Raw genomic sequence first — 21,855 nt, 5'->3', positions numbered from 1 at the left:
TACCCTGACAGAGGCCTGATCTTCAAGACAGTTACATTCAAAATTCAAACGTCTTGAACTTTTTTATTTTAGATGTATCAAGATGCAGAATCTAAGCAGGTGCTGCTAGAGTGGATGAAAGAACGACAGGAAATTAGGTGAGTCTTGGTGTTCCTTGATATTGTCTGCTACCCCGTCCTTTAAAAAACAAAACAAAACCTTTCTAATTGTTCTTGCATTATTGCACAAATTTCAAACACAATCTGTGTGTGAGTTGAATAGCTCATAAATGCTAATGCTTAATTTGGAACTGGTTGTGCTAGTTCCAAAGTTTCCTTTCTGTCTTTTTGAGTAGGTCTGGAAGGTTGCAGGTGGCCCACTTAGGGGCTGATTAACTTGCAAGACAAACACAATATCAGGCACATCTCATCATCTTTCCCTCAGAAAGTAATCCTACCCTTCCAGAGATCTTAAGGGGTAAAAGTAAAACTCTAACAAGTTTGAAAGAGGATGCTAGGTGTTGCCTTAAATTGACAAATTTACTGGCCAGACACCGCATAGGCATTCTGAATAGGTAACACCAAACCCCCACATTGTCTGCCTGTCTGTCTCTTTTCCATTTGTACTTGCATAATACCAAATTATTTCCTTTCAGGTCACTTACAAAGAACCTGTTTAACCCCCAATTTGGAAGCATCTTTCGAACCTTCCACAATCCAACCTACTTTTCTCGAAGACTGATCCGTTTCTCTGACATCTATATGGCCTCCATCAGTTGCCTGCTGAACTATGATGTAAACTTTACCTTTTACCCTCGGCGAACTCCTTTGCAGCACGAAGCTCCCCTCTGGATGGATCAGCTCTGTACTGGTTGTATGAAGACTCCATTCTTAGAGGAAATGGTGCATATCCGGTGAAAGGAGTTTGGATGTGTATGTTAAACGTTCGTGTGATATAGCTATTGTGTATGAAGGGCCCAGCTGCTTAGCCATGGATTGCAACCTGGTTTCTGTGTGCCCGTTGCTATACTTTGCTTCCCAGCACTTCCTAATAGATACCCGAGATGACTGAATAAAACCTCACAATACAGATTATGTCTTAGAAATGCTTAATTAATACGGAATCCAAACTTGGATTAGGAATGCTGCTCAGAAAATAGTGAGATTTCTCACTAATTAGGTGAATTTCTGCCAGTGTGGGGGCTGGTTCACATGTATATACTTTCAATTATACTTTCATAGCAGACTGTGTGAACTGATTGTTGAACAGCACTGTGGTAGTTTGCTTTGTAATGGCTCATCTACAAACATAGTGAAGTGCACGCATGTGTAAATCAGCTCTATCCAATATGCAATGGTGAAAAGTAGTTTTTAAAAATATATGATGGTATAAGTTTGGCTTGAATTTAAAACCTATTTCTTAAGGCATTTGTTTCCATATTTACATCTTATTGTTGCAGCATCTAAATACATATTGATTTAAAATGTCATTTTTAGCCTGACACAAATGAAGGATGCACTCTATCCTCATTGTGCATACCTGTGTAGGAAAAGGTTGACATAAGAGTCAATGGCTGCAGCTTTGGCCGTGGTGCTTTTTCCTTTCTATGAGACTGCAGTAGGTGGAGCTGCCATTGAAAGACTGTTCAGAAGCTTTAGGTGATACAAGTGGCTTCCAACAATTGGTGAGATATCAATATCCACACATGTTCCAGGGTTTGCACTGACTTCCTGTTGCCTTCAGAGCTCAGTTTGCTAGCTTTTACTTAGAGAGGGAGACTATAGCTCAGTGATAAGGCACATGCTTTGCCTACAGAGGTCCCATGGTCAATTCCTGGCAGCTCCAAGTAGGATTGGGAATGTCCCATCTGGAACCCTAGAGAGTGACTGCACATGGTCTGCCTTGGTATAAGGCAGCAGCTTATATATTTTTAACGGCTTACATTTTAGGCTGAACATAGTTTTGAGACACCAATTTTCTGTATTTGATCATAATGGAGTACACTAACCCTCAGGCTGTTGCATACATACCAGTTAATGGAGCTTCCTTCCTTTGAAGTTTCATTAAACTCCATTTGGGCTGGCTTAAGGGAGCACTCCACGTATAGAAATCAAACTGGGGGAGGGATGGGTTTTATGCTGCCTGGTTTAGTCATATACAGGTATGGCTGTAAATAAGGAATAAATCTGCTCAAAATGATTGCAGCACTGTTAATGTTTATTTACCATATACCCACTAAATGCACAGTTGAGCTTTGAATAGTTTTATACTGCCATTTGTGAGGGGAAAATGGTTCTTGATGCAATTTTTTAAGGAAAGCTTGACCATTCTAATGATGCTAAAGAAGCCTTTCTGACAGATTATATAGAACTTGTGGCTCTAGTTTATGCTTAATGAGAGGGTCACCCTAACTGTTGCTCACATAAATGATGTTATTTAAGACTAGGATACCAGACTTTGTGTACTGTATTCTTTTAAAGATTTATATTAGAGTGCTACCTACTAGTCAAAAACACTGAGTTGGTTTTTTAAAATGTGACTTGTAAGTAAACTTACTCCAATGAAACATGCTGTTGCTTCAGTTTGATATAACTGATGAGAAGATGATTCTTCAGCTCAGCAAGATGTTTAGCTATGATGAAAAAAAATCAACTTATCATTCCAATCTTGATGAGTAGGGGTGCATTCCTTAAAATGGCAATGAAGTTTTCAGTTTTCTGCTGCTTAATGACATGTTTACATTATAGGACATGCGCACCCTATATATACTGTATAGAGCTGTTATTTCTTGTGATAAGGGTTTTGTGTCCCTCTTCTCTTTTGACAGTTTCTTACCACCGTAGAGGCTCTCTTCAAACATGACAGTTTTTTTCCCTAATAAGCACTGTGTATACAAACATACACTAGAAAGCCCACAGCCAAGTGTAACGTATATGCCTATTAGGACTGTACTCCGGCTTCAGCCAAGCCAAATCAAGTCTATTTGGCCCCAGCTGAATCAGGTTCTGACAGCCCCGGATCACTACAAGTCAGATTGGATGACCCAGAGTGACCTGGGCTGTCAAGAGGTGGAGCATCAGGCAGGGAGAAGAGGCAGCCACAGTCCTCCTTCCTGCCTGAGTGCCGCCCCCACCTCCCACAGGAGCACTGCAGGTGGTAGTTTGCAAGGCACTTTCCTTTAGGAAAACTTCTAGAGCCAGATCCCTGCACCAGTGGAAACTGACAACGGTATGTACAAACTTGTACAGGATGGTGTGCAGCCCAAACACTGAAAGGGACATGGGAGAATATGTCTCTACTAGGAACAGGATCTTGGAAGAGAGACAAGGGAAGCGGAATCTGTCTATGCTGAAGATAGCGGTTTATAGGATGATGTCATAATATACAATTATTCCTTGGTAACTATACAATCCATACATTCTCATTAACAGATGAACATAGGGGTAGGAAGTGCATGTTTGTTCTTGATGTGTAGTTCTACACCAAGAGAAAGTAGACGGCTATTTAAACTAAAGGATTTTGAAAACAAATTCTTAAAATTACCTTTCCAGAAATTCAAAGGGCACTTACACTGACCAAGGTTTGAAATTAGTTCATTTCCTTCATAAAGTTGTCTGTTTTAAATGTGCCAAGTAAACTTATACTGCACAGAAATGATAAAATGAACCACCATTATAATGATTCCTGTCCCATAAAGCCACCTGTGGCCTCGTTCCTGAACATAATATGAAATGTTAAATCCATTAATAAAAAAACCCAGTTTTCTTAGCAGTTTTGGCTAGACATTTAGATGGAAGAAGAAATTTAACACTTGAATATAAAGTTGTAAGATTTAATATATTTATTACATTTTTCATTTGAAATTGCTGAGCTACAAATAAGCTTGCTATGTTTTCGTTATTTACTGCATTTTACAGCAAATATATTACTAGATTACTTTGCCGGTCCTTGTTTAAACTATTTACTACCAAGTATTTGCAATCTGAACTATTCCAACAATTGTCTTGTAGTTTTTTTTTGTATTCATTTATTGAAAGTCCTCAGATAGCACTACCTTCATTTTTTTACAAGTAGCCTGCTCTGTACAACACAGGTAGCTTGGAATCTGAAGAACTGGGATAATGATTTTGATACGATTTTGTCTGCACTTGGTACAATAGTTTTGATTTGCAAGTCTGTTCACAAAGAAGGTCAGATTATTATGTGTGTGTGCGCTCCATGATTATGTATAATGTAAGTGTCCTTGAGAGTGTAGAACATTGCTTTAGTTGGTTATTGTAAAACACAATGTACTATTTTTACAAAGATAATGAAGTATTTCACCATGGGCTAATGTTTTCTTCTTAACACTGTCTTGCAATCTTTTCTTACACGAGTGGGGTGGGGATTACAAATAATGGAATCTCAGCCATAAGGGTATAACACTTATTTTCACCATTAAGTAGCCTTACCAAATGTTGAAATAAGCATAACTACCTCCTGGTTCAAAATGACCAAAAGCTTAATGAAGGTTGACAACATTTACTTGTTTACAATCTTTTACAAACATTTATCATTCTCAAAACAATAAATTCATTCAGTAGGATTATAAACCAGGCAGTATTATTTCAAACTGTCTTCTGAGTAACATTTTAAAAAAGATCAGCAGAAGGATCCACAGTGCATTTTCAGAGTAAAATGATCCAACTGTCCATCTCTGAACTAAGATTTTATTGACCTGCTGAAGGTTCTCCACAGCATCCACTGACCAAAAACATTCATGTGTCTGATATTCCCTAAGTTTAAGCCTGAAGTTGCATGGGCAGGATCCAAAGCATGCAACATTACTTTTCATCCCCCACTGCAGCTCCTTACAGTCAAATAGTCAGAGGATGGAGGACTCTTAAAGACGGCATCCAATATAGCAGTAGGGCCTACATTCAGATTTAAGAAAAAATTAAGAAAATTGGCAAAGTCCCCAGTTGCATGCAAGGGCAAGGAGCCCAATTTCCTGCTCATGGCTTAAAGAAGAGGAATGGAACTGAGGTATGTTTCACTTAACATTTACAATTAAATCCAAAGGCACTTATTAATTTGCTCCCATTGCATAGACAGGCAAGACTTCTCAAGCAGTCCATCACAAGCAGGACCATACTGCATGACATAGCTTCTGTGAAAATTGTTTCCTGCTTATTAATCCCCAAAAATTCCATAGCTATCTGAAAAATCTTCTCCAGTGAAAGAATCCTGAAATCAAGGTTCAAATACATATTAGTCCGGTTAATCTGACAGAATTCTTAAAACAACAAGCCTGAGTTTTGCATCTCATGCTAGCACAGGCACACCAGTGATTACAATGTACTAGTTGTGCACTAGCAAAGATGCCACTTGAATATGCATGCCTATCTGTAGTTGGTGTACACGTAGGGTGTCTATGGATGGATTGGTGTACCAGGACCTTTTATATCTACTGGGTGGAACAGCAGTGCAAACAAACCCTTTGGGCAGCCTTAAATTAACCATTCTGGATCTGTTATTGAAGGTTAGCCAATGGTGCTATGCCAAGATACTGACTATTGCCAAACTAAATTTAGTGAGCATCTTCTGTAAGGTGCATGGAAGAGTAAAATTATAGAATATCACATCCATGCTATTCTGTTTTCAGTTTGACTTGAACAAACATGATATTTTGATGTTTGGTTAAAAAAAAATGAGAGAGCTGTTACAATTCTTACTAACGTGTGTTTCTCCCCCTTAAAAGTACTTACTATGAAATGCAGCCCAACAAATGTTTTGAATTTTGTGTAAAAGGAAGCAATTGGTTGTTACAATTTTAGCAGTTTTCATTTGCTTGAAACATTGCCTGCATTCATACATTATGATAAGCTATGGTTTGTCATGACAGGAAAGAGCCTAGCTTTTTCTCAAACTCTTGCACTCCCTTTTCACCTCTGATGAGGCCACAAGGAGAGCAAAAACTTTCACTTACAATTTCAATTAATCATAGTTTAGCATTAGTCTGAACCCTAAACTGTGGTTTGTTGAAATAACTCCCTTCATAAAACGCAGTTTACGTTTGTTTCCTTCAAACTAAGCATAATAAACATTTGCCACAGTTGGTCAGGCTTGGATGAAAAGTTAAGCTGCAGTTAACTGAAAAAGGAATGGGAAGCATCTGAATTTGCAGCTATGCTGGAAGGGACTATATAAGCTCGGAGTGTGGATAGATTTGTCCTTGTCACAATTAAATCGTGGTTTATCGTGACATCTAGATACAGCCACTAAATTAGTGGGGGGAAATGCCTCTTCAAATTGCCTGAAAACCAAGAAGGCTAATACCTTCTTAACTAGTTTTGATTACATATGGACAACAAATGTACAAAAGGCTGAAATTAGAAAAGCAACTCATTTCCAAATGTTTAATGGAACTCTGTCACACTGCATAAATGTATCAACAAAATATGAAAATCAGATGTCTTACCTTAAATGGCTCATAGATTGAGCTGTCTGCTCCATAAATGGGATTTGGAATGGACACCAGGTGTGGGTTCCTTTCCTCCCAAGGTGAAGGCTCTTCATCCTCTAGCTCAGCCTATAGGCAAAGTACAAATAGGCTAAGAATGTCTTTGCATATCAAACTGCGGAGAAAATGGGTACTGACGTCTACTTGGTCTATAATTTTAATAATTCCTATTTACATAGTGCTTTCATCAGTGTTCAAAGCATGTCATACAAATTATCTCAGTACAGCAACTCTGTTTTTATCCTCCCCTATTATAGATGAAAGGTTGTGAGAAAGTGGCTTGCCCATGGCGATCAAAGGAATTCATGGCTAGAATAAGATTTGAACTGGAGACTTTCAGCTCATACAGTTGACCTGTATACTGATATGTATGTGCTAAAGCCAAAATGTGAGTTGGATGGAATGAATGTAACTGTTAAGCAAACTGAATATTTTTCTCAGGAAATGGCACATAAAAGTAGTTTCTATACTATTCTAAGACAATTTAATGGCAATTCTGTCCTAAACTGCACTCCCTAATTCTGACCATGACGCTCTTGCTCTTGACTCTCTTTAATTGTACAACAGCGTAAGTGCAAATCTCAGACTGTTCTGTCTTTGGCAGACCTTTCTTTCTAGTCCGAGGCTTTTCATATAATCAATCAGCTTAATCAGAGTTTATGGGGGGAGGGCAGTTTGGCATGGCATTCTGCCTTTCCTCACGACTTTGGTCCTAATACATTTTTCTTCTTCTATGGAATAACGTGGCTAACTACATTTATCTATACAATGTAATAACAACAGAGAAAAGTGCACCAGGGTAAAACAAAAGCATAGGATAAAAACTCATCTATCCAGTAAAACAAACGCCTGCCTAACAAAAGAGATTTCTGCCATCTGGCCAAGCAAGTCTGCTATTAGACTACGATACTACTAGAGTACTCTAGTTGAGCATAACTGTTTGTTATGGATGCAGTCTTACAGGTTCCTGTGTGACCAGAAGTGAGAATAGAACAAATTCACATTCCCCCCCCCCCATTTAATCCATGTATCGAAGATGGAATGTCTGCAGGAGTAATGAATGAAGACAAGACAGATGAAATTTTACAGGAGTGTGTGCATGCAGAGAATACTTTTCTCACCGGATATATAAAGAAAATACCTTAAAATAGCGAAACTGGAATCCTTGGTTCTTTCTTTTGACATAGAAGTAGAATACTCCAGCAATTGCTGCACATAGCACTATGGCAACAACAGTGCTTACACCAGTGGTCACAGCAGCAGGTGATTTTGCAGCACCAGTAACCTGCAAAAAGCAGTTTTCTTTTACTCATATTTCAGAATGTGAGATCAGAGAGCTGCCTTAGAGCATTCTGACCTGCTAATTGTCTTTAACTAAGGGATCCATTGTTAAAAGTGCTGTGAGCAAATCTGAAATCTGTATCATTCTGCTGATTCTTTGCTCCTGAAAGCAGCTACCAGGCTAAAAGGTGAGATGGTATGCTTTCTGCCATGAAGCTGCAGAAAACTACAGGAGAAGATGGCTAGGAATAAGCAACCAATCAAGGAAAAGTACTCTCAACCCACCCCAAGCACACCCTGTAACCTTCCTTTGCATCATCATCTTCTCCCTGTCCAAGCAATATCATGTTGCATCTCAGATTAATTTTGGTTATCGCGTTCCTACTGGGTAGCTTATTGGAATATACTCTCCATAGTTAGTTATAGCATTATTTTTGTCTTGCTGTGTGCATATACACTTAACCACCAGGATAATTTTTATTGCTTTTCAGGTGAATTTTCACTTAAAGATACTGTAAAATTGGGTGTGAATTATTTTGTTGTTCTGGGTTTTCCTATGTAAAATGAGTAACTGCAGTTTTAAAAAGCTGAAATTTTATGGAAAGAGGCAAAAAAAGATTATCATCTGATCCAGGTTAACTATCTTGACTCCCACATATAGACAAATCTACCAATCATTTGCAAAGCACATTCCTTTGTGTAGAGTACTGGATTCAAATCTTATGTAGTAAAACAGAGACAAAGGGAATGCAAAGTGGATTGTTCTAGAGCATGATATTTCTAAAAGAAATTAAATTAATAACCAACCTGATCAAGCTGCTCATGTTGAAGAGGTGCCTTCAATGGTGCCTCAATAGCATGAATGATCCCATTGGAGGCCAGAATATCCCACTCAATTATCACTGTATTATTAATCATCTTAGAACTCTGGTGCAATAAAAGTGAAGAAAACTGAATTACTAAATCAATGAATTATCATTCAAAGAATTTAAGAACTGTGAAGCAAATTTGCTGCAAGGAAGCACATGGTCCAAAGAGACAAAGTGAAGAGTTTCGCAGACACCAAAATCCAAAAAGATAAAACTGAGCCTGTCCAGTTATCCATATGAGATACTTACAGAGAGCTGGGTGTTGCTCACAGAATCTGCAATGGAAAGGTTGTATCCTGCCTGGGAAGGTATAATTGTACCAGCTGTGAGATTGAAGCTTAGGAGGGCCACATCACTTGCCGATACGTGAAGCTTCAGGTCATTCAGTGTTAAAGACTAGTAAAATAAAGAGAAGTTTCAGTTCCATTCAAAGTTATTTTTATGGATGAGAAAAAGGGGAGAGAAAAATCACAGCCAGCCGGATTCAGTTCAGCTCCTCTGCTCCACAACACCCTATATACACACATGCAGAGCTGGGAAGGGATTGAAGAGGCAAGGCCATAGTCATTTGTATTCCTTCTTGTTGTTGGTTCAGTGGAGGCTTCTGTGTATGGAAGGGGAGGGGGACAGAATTTCACTGATTTCCCCTTCATTTTGCTGCCCAAAGCCTGCCCCCCCATCTCCTCCAAAGGATTGGGAGGGGGCTCGTGGAACATCATAGGAGGTCGGGGGGTTGAAGAAGAAAGGGGGAATTTGTGAAAACTGCCCCCTTTCCATTTATGGAAGCCTTCACTGGAGCAAAGTGGCTTCCATGAATATGTAAGCCCTAGTGTTGCTCCATGCAGATACATCAAATCCATCCTTTCCACTAGAGACAGTCATAAGACTATAAACTTAAGGAGCAGCAGCTAATATGCAACATGGAAAAATAAAGGGCTAAATAAAGTTGTCGCCTCAGTAGAAATATTAAAATTATTCATTGGTTACTGTTGCAGTAGTCTCCTGCTAGAGAAAAGAGAACTGATGGTTTGCAAACTACAGGATTGTAAGTGGAAAGGTGATGCAAGGCTTGTTTTAATGCTGCATTCTTCCACAAGTTATGCTGAAGCCCAACTAGTGACATAAAGCTGGCTGTATGTTTTCTTCACTGTTTTGGACAATCTTAATGTAAAGTTAGACTCTCTGTGAACTACCACCTTGTGCTATCAGTCTCCCTCCTCGCTCTTAGTGTGAGGATGTTTCACATTCTGAAACTTAAAAAAAGAAACTTTTTTTCAACGCCTCCTTAAGATACCTTCCACCATCAGATCAAAGAGTTTATTTTTAAAGGCAGAAGGCTATTTTTTTAATATTCTCAGTGAAACCCCAGAAGATAAATTTGGAACTCAACTAGGTGTACTTTGGTTGACATTCTTCAAAGTTATTCTGTTGCAAGGCTGCCATTTACATTGAAATGATGCAAGAATGGGGACTGTATGTCCAGTTGATGTCACTGGCTTTGTTTGGGAATAGACTGCAAGAAAGTCAGGCATTCTAAAGTGAGGGTTCTGTTTTAGGGTAAAAACAGAAGCCCCACTTTAGAACAACTTTGAACACAACAGATGTATAGTTTAGCTGTCATAGTTTTCCCACAGAATCCCAGCATAATATGGCCAATATGGCGCTACAGACCCCGTTACCCTACAGCAGGGATAGGAATCTTTTTCAGCCCAAGGGCCACATTCCATTCTGGGCAACCTTCTGAGGGCCATATGCCAGTGGTGGGCAGGGACAGAGGCAAAAGTGAGTGGAGCCAACAAATCTACATTTTACCTTTGTAGAGGAGGCTAGTTTCTACGCCCACTGTCACACCCCTCTCTCTTCTCCATCTAGACAAGCAAGAGGCATTATTGGAGCTCAAGGATACATTCTAACCAGGCAAAAACATTTGGGGTGTGGTCTGGGCAGAGGGCCAGACAGAGAGGCCTGGAAGGCCACATTTGGCCCCCGGGGTTGAGGTTCCCCACTCCTGCCCTACAGAACAAAAGTCTCCAGGATTCCATAGGAAAAGGGAATAAATATTAAATACATTCTTTTCTTTTGGAGTTCATTTGTTTTAAGAGAATCTGATTCTACCCTTTAGTGTGTTTTGACAATACATTAATGGCTTAATTTCACTGATCTTTTATTTGATGACCCCTTGCTTTATATAGTGATGACAATTGATTATAAGCCATAAAACTGTCCATTCATTTAACCAAAACTAAACAACTTCAAGGCTGTGGTGCAAATATGAAGTTGTAGTATAAAGTCCATTACGGATTTCTTACTGCATTGTCTCCAAAGCCAGAGTTCAGGGGCACAAAAAGCGTTTTGGAAGTGGTGTCTGTGGAGAGGAAATCCAAAAATTCCCATCCTTCTTGGGTGGCATTGGCATAATCCAGTACCATCTGAAAGACAGAAATGACTATGATGGTTAGCTTCAAGGAATAGCTCTGCCCAACTTAAATTAAATCCATCAAGGGGAGCATCTTTATGATGCTCCTACAAGGAAGAGAAACCAAAGCAGATTTTTTCCCATTTGCCAAAAACTTTTATAAAAGTCTTACTGTAGACAGCAAAAAGGTTGCTATTGATGACTTGTATACATTAATAAATTTAAATGCATGCATATTTTTAATACGGTATTAAAATACGAAATATTTTAACACTAAACATTTTTTTAATCAGTTTATTTAAAGAATGTATAAACTGCCTATTATTCAAAAATGTTGTGGCAATGTGTAAAAAATTAAGTAAAAACAAAGAACAAAATTAAAATAACACTGCATTAAATCCATCTGTAGAATGAATAAAATTATATACTGTTAGCTAGTACTGAGTTTTTAAAAATTGCAAACCAGGAAAGGCTCAAAGAATGTCTTGTAAAAGCAACAAAGTCTCTTATGAAATGTAAATTGTTCCTCTTTAGTCTTCATACATTTGAGGAAATAGGAAGGAAGTATATCAAAAGTATACTTTTGTTTATGTATCAGTGTACTCGTTTTAGCAGTCTTTTGATTATCAACTCCACAAATATCAACTTCATGCATCTTGAAAGCTTAAATCCCCTTTCTCAAACAGGTTGATCCCCAAAGGAGATGCCTATGGCTATAGAAGGTACATAGAAAAATTCATTATAAATCATAAACATTAAAATAGGCTCAGCTGCCACAGAAAAGGTTTAACATTGACTCTCCTCAGGCAATCCAGGCTGTTTGAGTACTTTTGCACATGGTATTAATTATTTATTTGAAACATTTATATACTGCTTAATTATTTGACTTTCTAAATAGTGTACATCAAAACAAACCATAAATAAACAATAAAATCATCAAATCAAACCAAACCTCTTCCCCTTGAAGAGAGCCTGTAGAGTCCCAAAATGGATTGGGATCTTTTTCTCTGGATCTAATAAACATTCTGGGCATAGCAGTATTTGCATCAGGTTTGGGTGTTATCACCGTTCTTGGTGGTAATCTAATAAAAGGCATCATCTCCATTTCACTAGCCATCCTCTAGGATACCAATAGCAGCAAGACTACATGCAGACAGAGTCCAGAGCTTGGAAAAGTTACTTTTTTGAACTACAACTCCCATCAGCCCCAGCCAGTATGTGCTGGCTGGGGCTGATGGGAGTTGTAGTTCAAAAAAGTAACTTTTCCAAGCTCTGAACCTCCCAGCCCTCCACACCAGCTGACAGAAGCATGAATGTAGCTCTAGCACTTACAGAATAGTAAACTGAGAAGTTTGCACGCTGGGCCAGCACTGCTACAAGACTCCCTGTGCAGGTATAGCCATCTCCAATAAACCCATCCCTACAAACACACTGTACATCTGAAAAGGAAAAAAGATGAGGCAAATTTTACTATTCCATGGGAATTTTAATGCGCTTGGAAGACAAATTGAATTCAGGCAATAGAACTTCTATCCTGTTTAGCTTCATTTCTCTATTCCAGCTTTGATTCCACTTCAAATTTAATATTCAGATTTAATATACCCATAGGGCAGAAACTGAGGTATCACTACTCATATTTATCAAGTAGGTCCCTCTCACCTTGAGCTCTGTAGCAGTAAGCATCCCACTTCTCACTGACATTACTTCGAAAGCCGTAATTCACAATCCCAACATGATGAATACCACAGTTCCCACTTGGGTACACAGTTGGATAGCCTGCTGTCCTGTTATAAAGCCAACCTACTATGCACAGGTGGAAACCCATCTGGAGGAAGAAAACACAGGCTTCTATGAACTTCTGTATTTCAGTCAGACCTTGAGCAGCTTCTCTCACTGAGATTCACATTCTTATACACAGTATATCTGTGCCACTCAGACGGCTAAGCCATGTCTGGCCTGGAGGGTGCAGTATTTCATTTTATTTGCATGCTGTCTGCATGATGCTTATTTGCCAGATATTTCCATCAGCATATAATGTTTAGGTGGGGACCCACCTAACAGTATTGCTGTTCCATGCTCATTCATGCCAGTCAATTTTATCACCGAAAGAGAAGGTCAACATCCATAGCATCCTGGATAAATACATTGCAAAATAGTTTACAAGTGGGTCCCCAACAGGGAGGCAACTGATCCCTGAGAGGGTAGAACATCCAGTAGGAATATTTACAGCTTTTTGAGGCAAAGAAGCCTACACATAGAGACACACACAGAGTTTCTTAGCAAAAGTCAAAGATGAACAGAGTTTTGATGGGAACAGAGCTGAGCTCCTCAGGCCAACCATGAAGCAAACTGAACATAGGTTGACATCATTGAGAGCAAGGTGCTAGTTGTGTTGTTACCTGTTGGGCGGCAGACAGCTGCTTAAGAGTGGCCACAGTAGCTCCCTCAGCTGCACAGCTGGCTTCAGCCTCTTGATAAGTAAAGTTATATTTTCCCTGGGGAGACTGCAGGTGAAAGACACCGACTGTTTTGTCTGGAGAACAATTGTACAACATTGTGTCATTTTAGACATCATTTCGCTTGTGGCTGTGGGTCAGATCTGGAAAAAGTGCACTTTGACACACCCAACCCAAATGACTCTGAGGGGAAAAGTCTGGAACTCTGAGCCAACACTTCCCATTCCCAATCTTCTGCAAATTCACAGTCTGCAATCCAAATGCATTACAGATGTTTGAGCTGCAAGGGCTTTTTAAAATAAATAAATAAAGGAAAGTGAAGTATTGTGGCAGAGACAGGAGTGGTTATGGAAAAGAAAGAGTGATGGGTTTGGGTGGGCTACAGGTGTAGTGTCAAGGAAATAGGTATATCTCTGGGTTGATACATCATCTATTTTATTAGAGGGTATCAAAATAAGAGAGAGAAAAGGCAAATATCAGCAGGCAAAAAAGGCCACCAACAAATTTCAAGAGGGAAAGAGGAAGAAAGCCTATCAAGTTGGAGGATTGGTTATTGTTGCTGTTGTTGTTTAGATTTATTAGTTGCTTGATACCCAAAGATCTCCAAGTGTGTTCCAATAAGGTTAAACACAAATATATATATCATACTATAAAAACAAAACAATAAAACAACACCCCCATGCAGCTACAGGAAGCTTTGGCAGCATACTAATAACAGACATCATCATCTCAGTCTATCAAATGCCTGGGGAAGAGACGTTTGGTCTTACCGTGAAATCGGTCTTCTCTGTGCATGTCAAAAGATGATTATCAGGTGGGTAGCTAGCGGTTGAAGGCAAAAGAGCACTGCTGAAGTTTTTTGCAGGTTCATACCTGGTCTGTGCCTGTTCCTGCCTCAGTTCTCAATGACAAGCCCATAAACGAGTAAGACAGAACAGAACACTGATAGAAACAAGGCAACAGTACTAATACACTCTTTGCCAAAGGCCTACTTGTGCTTATAATGGCAGCCCAGCCCTCCTAGGGCTTCCATAGCCGCCCTGCAAACCATAACTTGTGCCTCAGCCACCTCGTGCCTGATGGTAAAGGGGCGGGCTACCACTGTTCCTGACTGATCCCCTGAAGTATGTGACTGCCCTGTGACCTGGCTGGGAAAGGGCACTGACGCTGCATCTGCTGCAGGTAGGGGGGGAGTGGCTTCATCCTCTTCGAGGGATTCTCCATTTTGTGGGTTGCTTTCCCCATGGGAGCAATGCGCTGCGGGGATTATGGGGGCAAAAAGGGCCTTGGAAGCTGCAGCTGGAGAAGGCGTGGAGGGCGCCCCCGTGGGTGGCAAAGATCACTGTTGCCCTCCGAGAAGGCTGTTAATGTGGCAGCTTGGGGGGGGGCAAAATGCAGACCCCACCACTAGCAGTAGCTGTCCTCCTTGCTGGTTTTCTGACTGGGGGGATGGCGGTTGCAGGTTGCTGGGGACAATGGCACCTGCCAGTCGCTTCCCTCTACTACTGAATTGCAGGAAAAGGGCTGGTCACTGGCAAAGGGTCCGAAAAGCCTTGGCGCGGGCTGGGGACTCAGCCGCCTGCGGGAAGACAGCTATGGACGGTCAGGTGGCTGCCGCTGAGGCTTACCCCCAATAGGGAAGGTAGCAAGGTTGGTGGGGGGGGCTGGAGTGGCCACAGGCTCCCGGTACTGAGGAGAGGGGCACCCCCCGCTGATGGCTGCTTGCTGTGGAGAAAACTTCCAGGGGAAGGAACTCAAGGTCTTTTTTTAAAAAACTGGAAGGGAAAGGTTAAACAGCAAAAAACAGAACAAACAGTAAAGAAGAAAACTAATAAATGAAATAACATGAAACAGCACAGAAGAAACAATACAGGCCTGAACCAACGGAGGCAGAGAGAGTCCAATCGCGTTCGGTGAAGACAAAAGAGAACTGAGGCAGGAACAGGCACAGACCAGGAATGGGCCTACAAAAAACCTCAACAGTGCTCTTTTGCCTTCAACCACTAGACGAAGCTAGCTACCCACTTGATATCATCTTTTACATGCACAGGAGAAAAGGGTGCATCTTTACCTGGTGCTGAAAAGATGTCAATGAAGGTGCCAGGTGGATCTCACGGGGGAGTGTATTCCACAGATGGGCAGCCACAACTGAAAAGGCCCTCTCCTTTATCACCACCCTCCGAGCCTTCCTCAGAGGGGACATGGAGAAATCTAAGGGTCTGGGCATGTTCATGTCAGGAGAGGTGTTCCAGAAGATATTGGGGTCCTGAGCTGTAAACAGCTTTATAGGTAAAAACCAGCACTTTGAATTGGGCTCGGAAGGGTACATGGTAAGGAAGAAGGTCAGCCTTTGATCTGAACGGGTATGTCTTTTACTGGCATCTCTAGCTTTGCCAAGATAAGGTGTGCGGATCTTCAAGCATTACAAGAGGGACAAAGATGTTATAAGGACTGTATCATGGAAATCACATGACAGGAACACAGACTTGTACCTTGGAAATGCAGGTCACTACAAAGAGCCTCAGGGTGGCATTGCCCATTCTCTTCCAAGCAACGGTCTGTGGGTGGGATAGCTTCCTCCGAGCACTGGATTCCATTTCCAATGAAACCTGCTTTGCACTCACACCTCCGAGAATTCTGCAAGGCAACAGAACCCAGGTTATCACTGCAGTCTTATGGCCAAACAGAGGACAATGTAGAAGTCAAGGAACACAAGTGGAAAGACTATTCAACTCAAAGCCACAAGAAAATCTCCTGAATCGGCTAAGTCTCTTGGTATCTTTACTTAGTGGAAGAGTCAAAGGGGTGGGTTTAATTTCATTTTCAAATCTATGCAGAAATCTTCCATCCAACATTATGTGTTTTGTGGTTTGCATGAATTCCCATGAGCTGAAAATGGTGGTAGTCTGTTCACAGTTTTAGAACAGTGGGGGGGTTTCTGCTCTCTCTGTTGGTTTGAAGTAGTTAGTGCCTTGGGTTTTCCCTTGCTAAAAGTGAAATGCCAAGGGGAGGTCTTTCCAATATGCAGCATTTTGAAAGGCAAACAGTCATGGGGAATCCTGGGAATTATCATTTAAGGGTGCTGGAATTGTAGCTCTATGAGGTCAACATCCTTAACAAACTACAGTTCCCAGGGTTCTTTGGGAGAAACTATGACTGTTAAAGAGGTATAAGAGTGCTTTATATGTATGATGTGCAAGTATCTCCCTTCCCCATATGTTATAGTCTTCATGCCCCTTGCACCTAGTATTTAATTATTTTACAAAACCAACCATAGTTGCTAGGCACACAATTAGTGCAATATCTAGTTCCACCCTAACTGTTCACATCATCTAGTTTCCCTTCCACCACATGGTGAGAAACTCCCAAAAATGGCCACAATGAGCCCAACTGGTCATATGAAGAGCCCTGAGTTTCCACAGCTGTTCTCTGTTTTCACCCCAAACACTGTTCCAGTTGCTGGTGCCTCCTGTGTACCAGGGGAACTTTTCCAATGAATCTCATACTTACAGGACCTGTGTTGATGCAAGTGGCATGTTCACTGCAATCTCCATTTCTGCCATCTGCACACCTGTCAACAGGGCTGCAGATGTAGCCATCGCCTTCATAGTCTGATAAGCAGCTACAGGAAACATCAATCCCGACCTGTGTGCAGCTGGCATAGTCACTGCAGCCACCATTGTCATTCCCACACTGGTCAATCACTACATGGAAAAAATGTTTTTGTTTTGTTGTTTTAGTAAAGTGTCACTTCTGAATCTCTGATCCTGCAGCTTTCACTTGTGGAACAAGGCCCATCTGGAACTGCTTATGCCATTTCAGAAGTAAGGATGGGTGGATTACTTAAGTTCCATCATTGTTCTGAGAGATTCCATCATCCCTTTGATTACACTCTGGTTAAATTCTGGCAAGATTTCCAGATTTTGGAATGTCAGAACAGATTTTGCTCATGCACTCTGAATTGGCAGAATTTTTTAAAAAACACCATACTCAGTTTTTAAAAGTATAAAAATTGTTTGTTTGTTTAAAAAAAAACCCAACACAAATGTATAATTGTGCTATTCACTAATGTGCAATTGCCCACATAATTATTTTTTAAGTTGGGCTGTCTTTTGGGGAAGATAATTCATTTAAATGTTATCTTTGATGTGTTTTTAATACTAAGACAGAGAAAAGGAAGAAGGAATCCCCCTTCACACAAGCTTGGAAAATTCCAGAAACGTATCTTCACATAGTAGTGAATTCTGGTATAGTGGAACCTAATCATCCATGTTGGACTCTGATACAAGTGATTCCATAAACAGAAGATACTTTAGGAGAGCAAATCTAACCAATAATGTTCAAGAATCTTCTGATGTATCCAAAGCAGTACCAGGTGAGTAAATTACTTTTTGTTTCAAGTTTAGTATGAGCAGTCCCATTGTTAAAAAAAAAAGGAGCCATAAAAAATAACTTGAGAATCCAAACTTTTGATTTTCATAAAAACACAGAACAGAGAGAGATTTGGAATCATGAGCAGTGGCTTGTCTCTGCTTTGAGGAACCAGAGAGGCTTCGTGAGGTTAGAGTGTTTAAAGCAGCCCTCTTAGAAACCATTTTCCATAGCAGGTCTCCGTCTGTAAATCTGGAGTAACAATTATTCTCAGTGGATAATTAAGAATGTAAGTGGTCTTAGGCTGATTTACAGCCGAAACGGGATTCATCTTAGGCTATTAGCAATACCCTCTTAATACTGAATGCTTTTCAAAACTGCCCCAACATGACTAGTGTCTTAATGAATGAACCCAGCTTTTAAACGTTGGATTCATTCAGTGCTATTCCAGTCGTACCTGTGCATGTTATTCCATCTCCCTCATAATGTAGGCTGCATTCACAGGCATTGTTGGACCGGCACACAGCATTACGATGGCAGGCTGGAGAACATTCGGGCATCACAGCTAAACACAAATCAGTTGAATCAGCCAAGCTGATACCAATTTCAGACAAATTTCAGGGATTATTTCACAATGAACAACTCTTCCAACCAGAACCGGTATGAAACAATAGAAAATATCCTTGTGCCCAGGGAAAGAGTTTCCTTTGGAAAAGTGTTTTGTCTGCCAAAATGTCTTATCAAAGCAAAAGTATAAGTGACCAAATTATGTATAACGCACCTTGAAAAAATTTAGTTCAAGAAAATGCACCTCTCTTTCTTTTTTCCAAACCATTCCATTAATGTGTACTGTTAGGCTGGACAAGTCTACTCTTTTCTTGCCCAGCTTAAATCCTGCAAGGCTCTATTATTCAACTGGGCGAGGGTGGTACAGCGGACAGGGGGGCTGGGCTTGGGTATGGGGGCTGGAGGTGCAATTTCTCACTCAGCCAGGAAGCTTCCTTGGGCAGGTAACTTGCTCCTCAGGGCCAAAGGACATGCTACATTAAATGTAAATGATCACAATTAACATACTTGGTTTTTAAATTTAAAAAAAACTTGAGCAGGGTTTTTTTTAGGATCAGAACAACAGCATGCAGAAAGGGGAATTTAACCTCCTTCACCCCCAAGTCCTGACAAAAAATTGTCACCAAGAGCAAATGCCCTCCTAGGATAAATAGTACCTTGGGGCTACATGTTATTTATTACCCACCCACCCTTGGCTAATATGACACATTTAATAGAATCTCGCTTGGCCTTTAGCAATTTCCCACTATCCTGACAAAATTGGTAGACAGAGCAATAGAAATATCTTGCACTTGCAACAAAGGAGAGGGAAAGCAGGATTCACTATGCCTCGGATGTAAGCTGAACAGATAGTGGAAGGAGCTGATCTTGGCCAACATCATATTAACCTCATTAATCAATATGCTTCATCAGTTCTCTGCTAAAACTGTAAGCTGTCAGTTACATAGGAAATGGGGTAATGGTACACAGGGCCAGCTAGCTGGCAGAAAGAAGTTGTGGTCAGGAGAAGGATTTCACATCTAGAAGTGAAATGTAGTTGTGAAGTGGACTGGGCTGGATCGCCAGAGTGTGAATGTGATTGTGAACATGTATCAAGACCCCTCCTCATTTTGTTTTGCTATGTACCATTAATGGAAATATATCTGTCTGCATTTCTATAGGTATAAAACTGTGTGCTAACATAGGCTAAAGAGAGAGATCTGCTGACTGTTACTAGGCACTCTCTCTTTTTGCATTGCAATAAACTTCTGTCTGTCTGGAAGTCCTTTAACTGATTTGTCTGAAGAGTTTTCCTTCCACAGAGGGAAAGAAGAGGTTACTTGGGGACACTCTTGGTGTTGCCAGATCTCAAGATTTGTTTATTATAAATCATATCAGTATCAGCATTTCACTATCTCACTGTCACTCAAGTCTCACATTCCTGAACTGGTACAATTGCTTGAGAAGCTTTGCATCTGTTTATTCTTTTAACCCTCCCATGCTAGCAAAAAGAACTTCAGTAATCTGATGCTTGACAGAGTGGGAGAAGAGCAAGACATGGATTTGGGGAGGCCACCTATTTCTTGTATTGGCCTGGTATATTTGTGCCAAATGGAAAGAACAGGGCTCTGTCATGCAATACCTGCACAGGGAAGGATCAGGCCCTCCAACTTGCTCAAAAAAACAGAGGTTGTCAGAGCAGTCTACATTAGCATGCATACTATTCAGATTTTGTTTTTGTGAAGAAAACATTGAGTCCAAAAGGCAAATAGTTTTAAAGACCTACAGATGTCATGAATATGATAGCGTCCCTGTTGCTTATGGTGTGCGTATTCATTTCTTTTGTCCCCACATTGTTTCTACATATTTTATAAGTTGTTGAAGTACAACAAAAACAAAAAAAGTGTAAAAAACTTGGACAACAGTGGATAGGACAGGACAAAAATTAGGAAAACATCCAGGAACTTTCTAAATGAGTCAAGTTGTACAATGTGACCCTTTCCTTAGGATGCCTACTGAGGCACTACCAGGAATGCTGCTTTGGGATTTAGCTGTGATTTGCTTTACCTAGTTCAGTCTCACAACGCTGTCCTGTCCATCCCGCAGTGCAAAAGCAGAAGCCATCTCCATGCAAACCTTCATTGCATATTCCATTCTCTGTACAGCTGCATTCTACAAAAGGAAGAAAATAATCACCACTCTCCTGGGTTAGGTAAGAAGCAGCTAGCTAATATTAAGGGGCAGTTTTGGAACATGGTGATTATGTAGATTGTGTACCCACTAAGGTTGTATGCCAGCTGATTTTGATTAGGGATCTTGCTTTTTGACTTTTAATAAATAAAGAGTGCTGCACCCAGGAAGCAGCTTCCCAACATGTGCACAAGTTGGGGGTAGGAGGAGAAAACCTAATATTTTATCTTCAAAATATTACAGTGAACAAAGCAGTCCATGCATTGTTTTAGTATTCCCCATGTACACCTGATGTAGGAAAACGTGTAAAGCAATCCTCAGATACTGCATACGGCAGTCCTTCTCAAGGCATATCACCAATTAATTTGATGAGATCAAAGTGAAGCAGGAAGACTAAAGCTACTGGGTTCTGCTATTTTTTTGAAAACAAAGCCGTACCTTTACACTCTGGCCCATAATGGCCTGGGGCACAGTTCTCACAAGCTGTCCCAACGAAAGCCAGGCTGCAGTTGCACCATCCTGAGCCTCCGTGGCCATCATCACAAGTACCACGATTACTGCATGGTGCTTCAAGCCCTCCAGGACACACTGAAAGGTAGAACCCTTTGAATGTTATCCAGGCGAATGAATTCTTATTAACCAGCCTTAGTGATTTTTACAGCTGCTCTTGAATAGAAACTTTGTTGCTTAAAAGTGAATAAAGTTAATAGGCTCTTCAAAAAGACACTAGCCTAATTAGAGCTACTTATTATATTTTCTTTAATGCTTTATAATAGTAAAAGCACACATCTCATACATGCAATTGAACTGTGTGTTGAAAGTAAGCCTGCAAGCAGGACCTGTGTGGTTTTAATTTTGGTACAGGGCCTAATAATTATTTGGGGCAATTAAATAATCATCACTAGGACTATGCTCCAGATTTGACCAAGGCCTAAGCCAAACTGGGCCCATTTGGACCTATTTGGACCTTGGCTGAGTCGGGTTCTGAGAGCCACAGATTGCTACAGGTCGGATTGGATGACCCAGAGCAACCAGGGGCTGTCAGGAGGTAGGACATCAGGCCCATAGTGAGAAGAGGCAGCCGCAATTCTCCTTCCTCCCTGAGCACCACCGCTGCCCCACAGGATTGCTGCGGGTGCTAGTTTGCATGGTGCTTTCCTGCAAGGGAGCAAACCTACATTGTGCATAATCAGTCCCTCAGCTGTTGAGCCCAGGGAGCGATCCTGGGAGGGGGGTTGCAAGTTG

At 40.7% G+C, this 21,855-nt stretch overlaps 2 protein-coding genes across 3 annotated transcripts in view; one reads left to right on the top strand and one right to left on the bottom strand.

The window, feature by feature from the left end:
- The window catches only part of NT5DC2 (5'-nucleotidase domain containing 2), a 43,826-nt gene extending 39,519 nt beyond the window's left edge, over positions 1 to 4,307 (top strand). For both annotated transcript variants that reach the window (XM_061617984.1, XM_061617983.1), the window contains 2 exons: positions 73 to 137; positions 635 to 4,307. In XM_061617984.1, coding sequence (XP_061473968.1) covers positions 73 to 137; positions 635 to 896 — 327 coding nt within the window. In that variant the 3' untranslated portion in view covers positions 897 to 4,307. The remainder of the gene's footprint in view (positions 1 to 72; positions 138 to 634) is intronic.
- The window catches only part of STAB1 (stabilin 1), a 158,887-nt gene continuing 140,376 nt past the window's right edge, over positions 3,345 to 21,855 (bottom strand). Inside the window, exons 56-69 of the mRNA XM_061617982.1 lie at positions 21,049 to 21,198; positions 20,488 to 20,592; positions 18,332 to 18,439; positions 17,014 to 17,207; positions 15,996 to 16,140; positions 13,447 to 13,580; positions 12,707 to 12,872; positions 12,380 to 12,486; positions 10,941 to 11,060; positions 8,881 to 9,027; positions 8,570 to 8,689; positions 7,623 to 7,766; positions 6,440 to 6,550; positions 3,345 to 5,205 (exon numbers count right to left, since the gene is read on the bottom strand). Of these exons, the coding sequence (XP_061473966.1) occupies positions 5,152 to 5,205; positions 6,440 to 6,550; positions 7,623 to 7,766; positions 8,570 to 8,689; positions 8,881 to 9,027; positions 10,941 to 11,060; positions 12,380 to 12,486; positions 12,707 to 12,872; positions 13,447 to 13,580; positions 15,996 to 16,140; positions 17,014 to 17,207; positions 18,332 to 18,439; positions 20,488 to 20,592; positions 21,049 to 21,198 (1,805 nt within the window). The 3' untranslated portion in view covers positions 3,345 to 5,151. The remainder of the gene's footprint in view (positions 5,206 to 6,439; positions 6,551 to 7,622; positions 7,767 to 8,569; positions 8,690 to 8,880; positions 9,028 to 10,940; positions 11,061 to 12,379; positions 12,487 to 12,706; positions 12,873 to 13,446; positions 13,581 to 15,995; positions 16,141 to 17,013; positions 17,208 to 18,331; positions 18,440 to 20,487; positions 20,593 to 21,048; positions 21,199 to 21,855) is intronic.

Source organism: Rhineura floridana, chromosome 3, assembly GCF_030035675.1.
Source record: "Rhineura floridana isolate rRhiFlo1 chromosome 3, rRhiFlo1.hap2, whole genome shotgun sequence".
NCBI lineage: Eukaryota > Metazoa > Chordata > Lepidosauria > Squamata > Rhineuridae > Rhineura > Rhineura floridana.
This window is presented reverse-complemented; position numbering and strand designations above follow the sequence as displayed.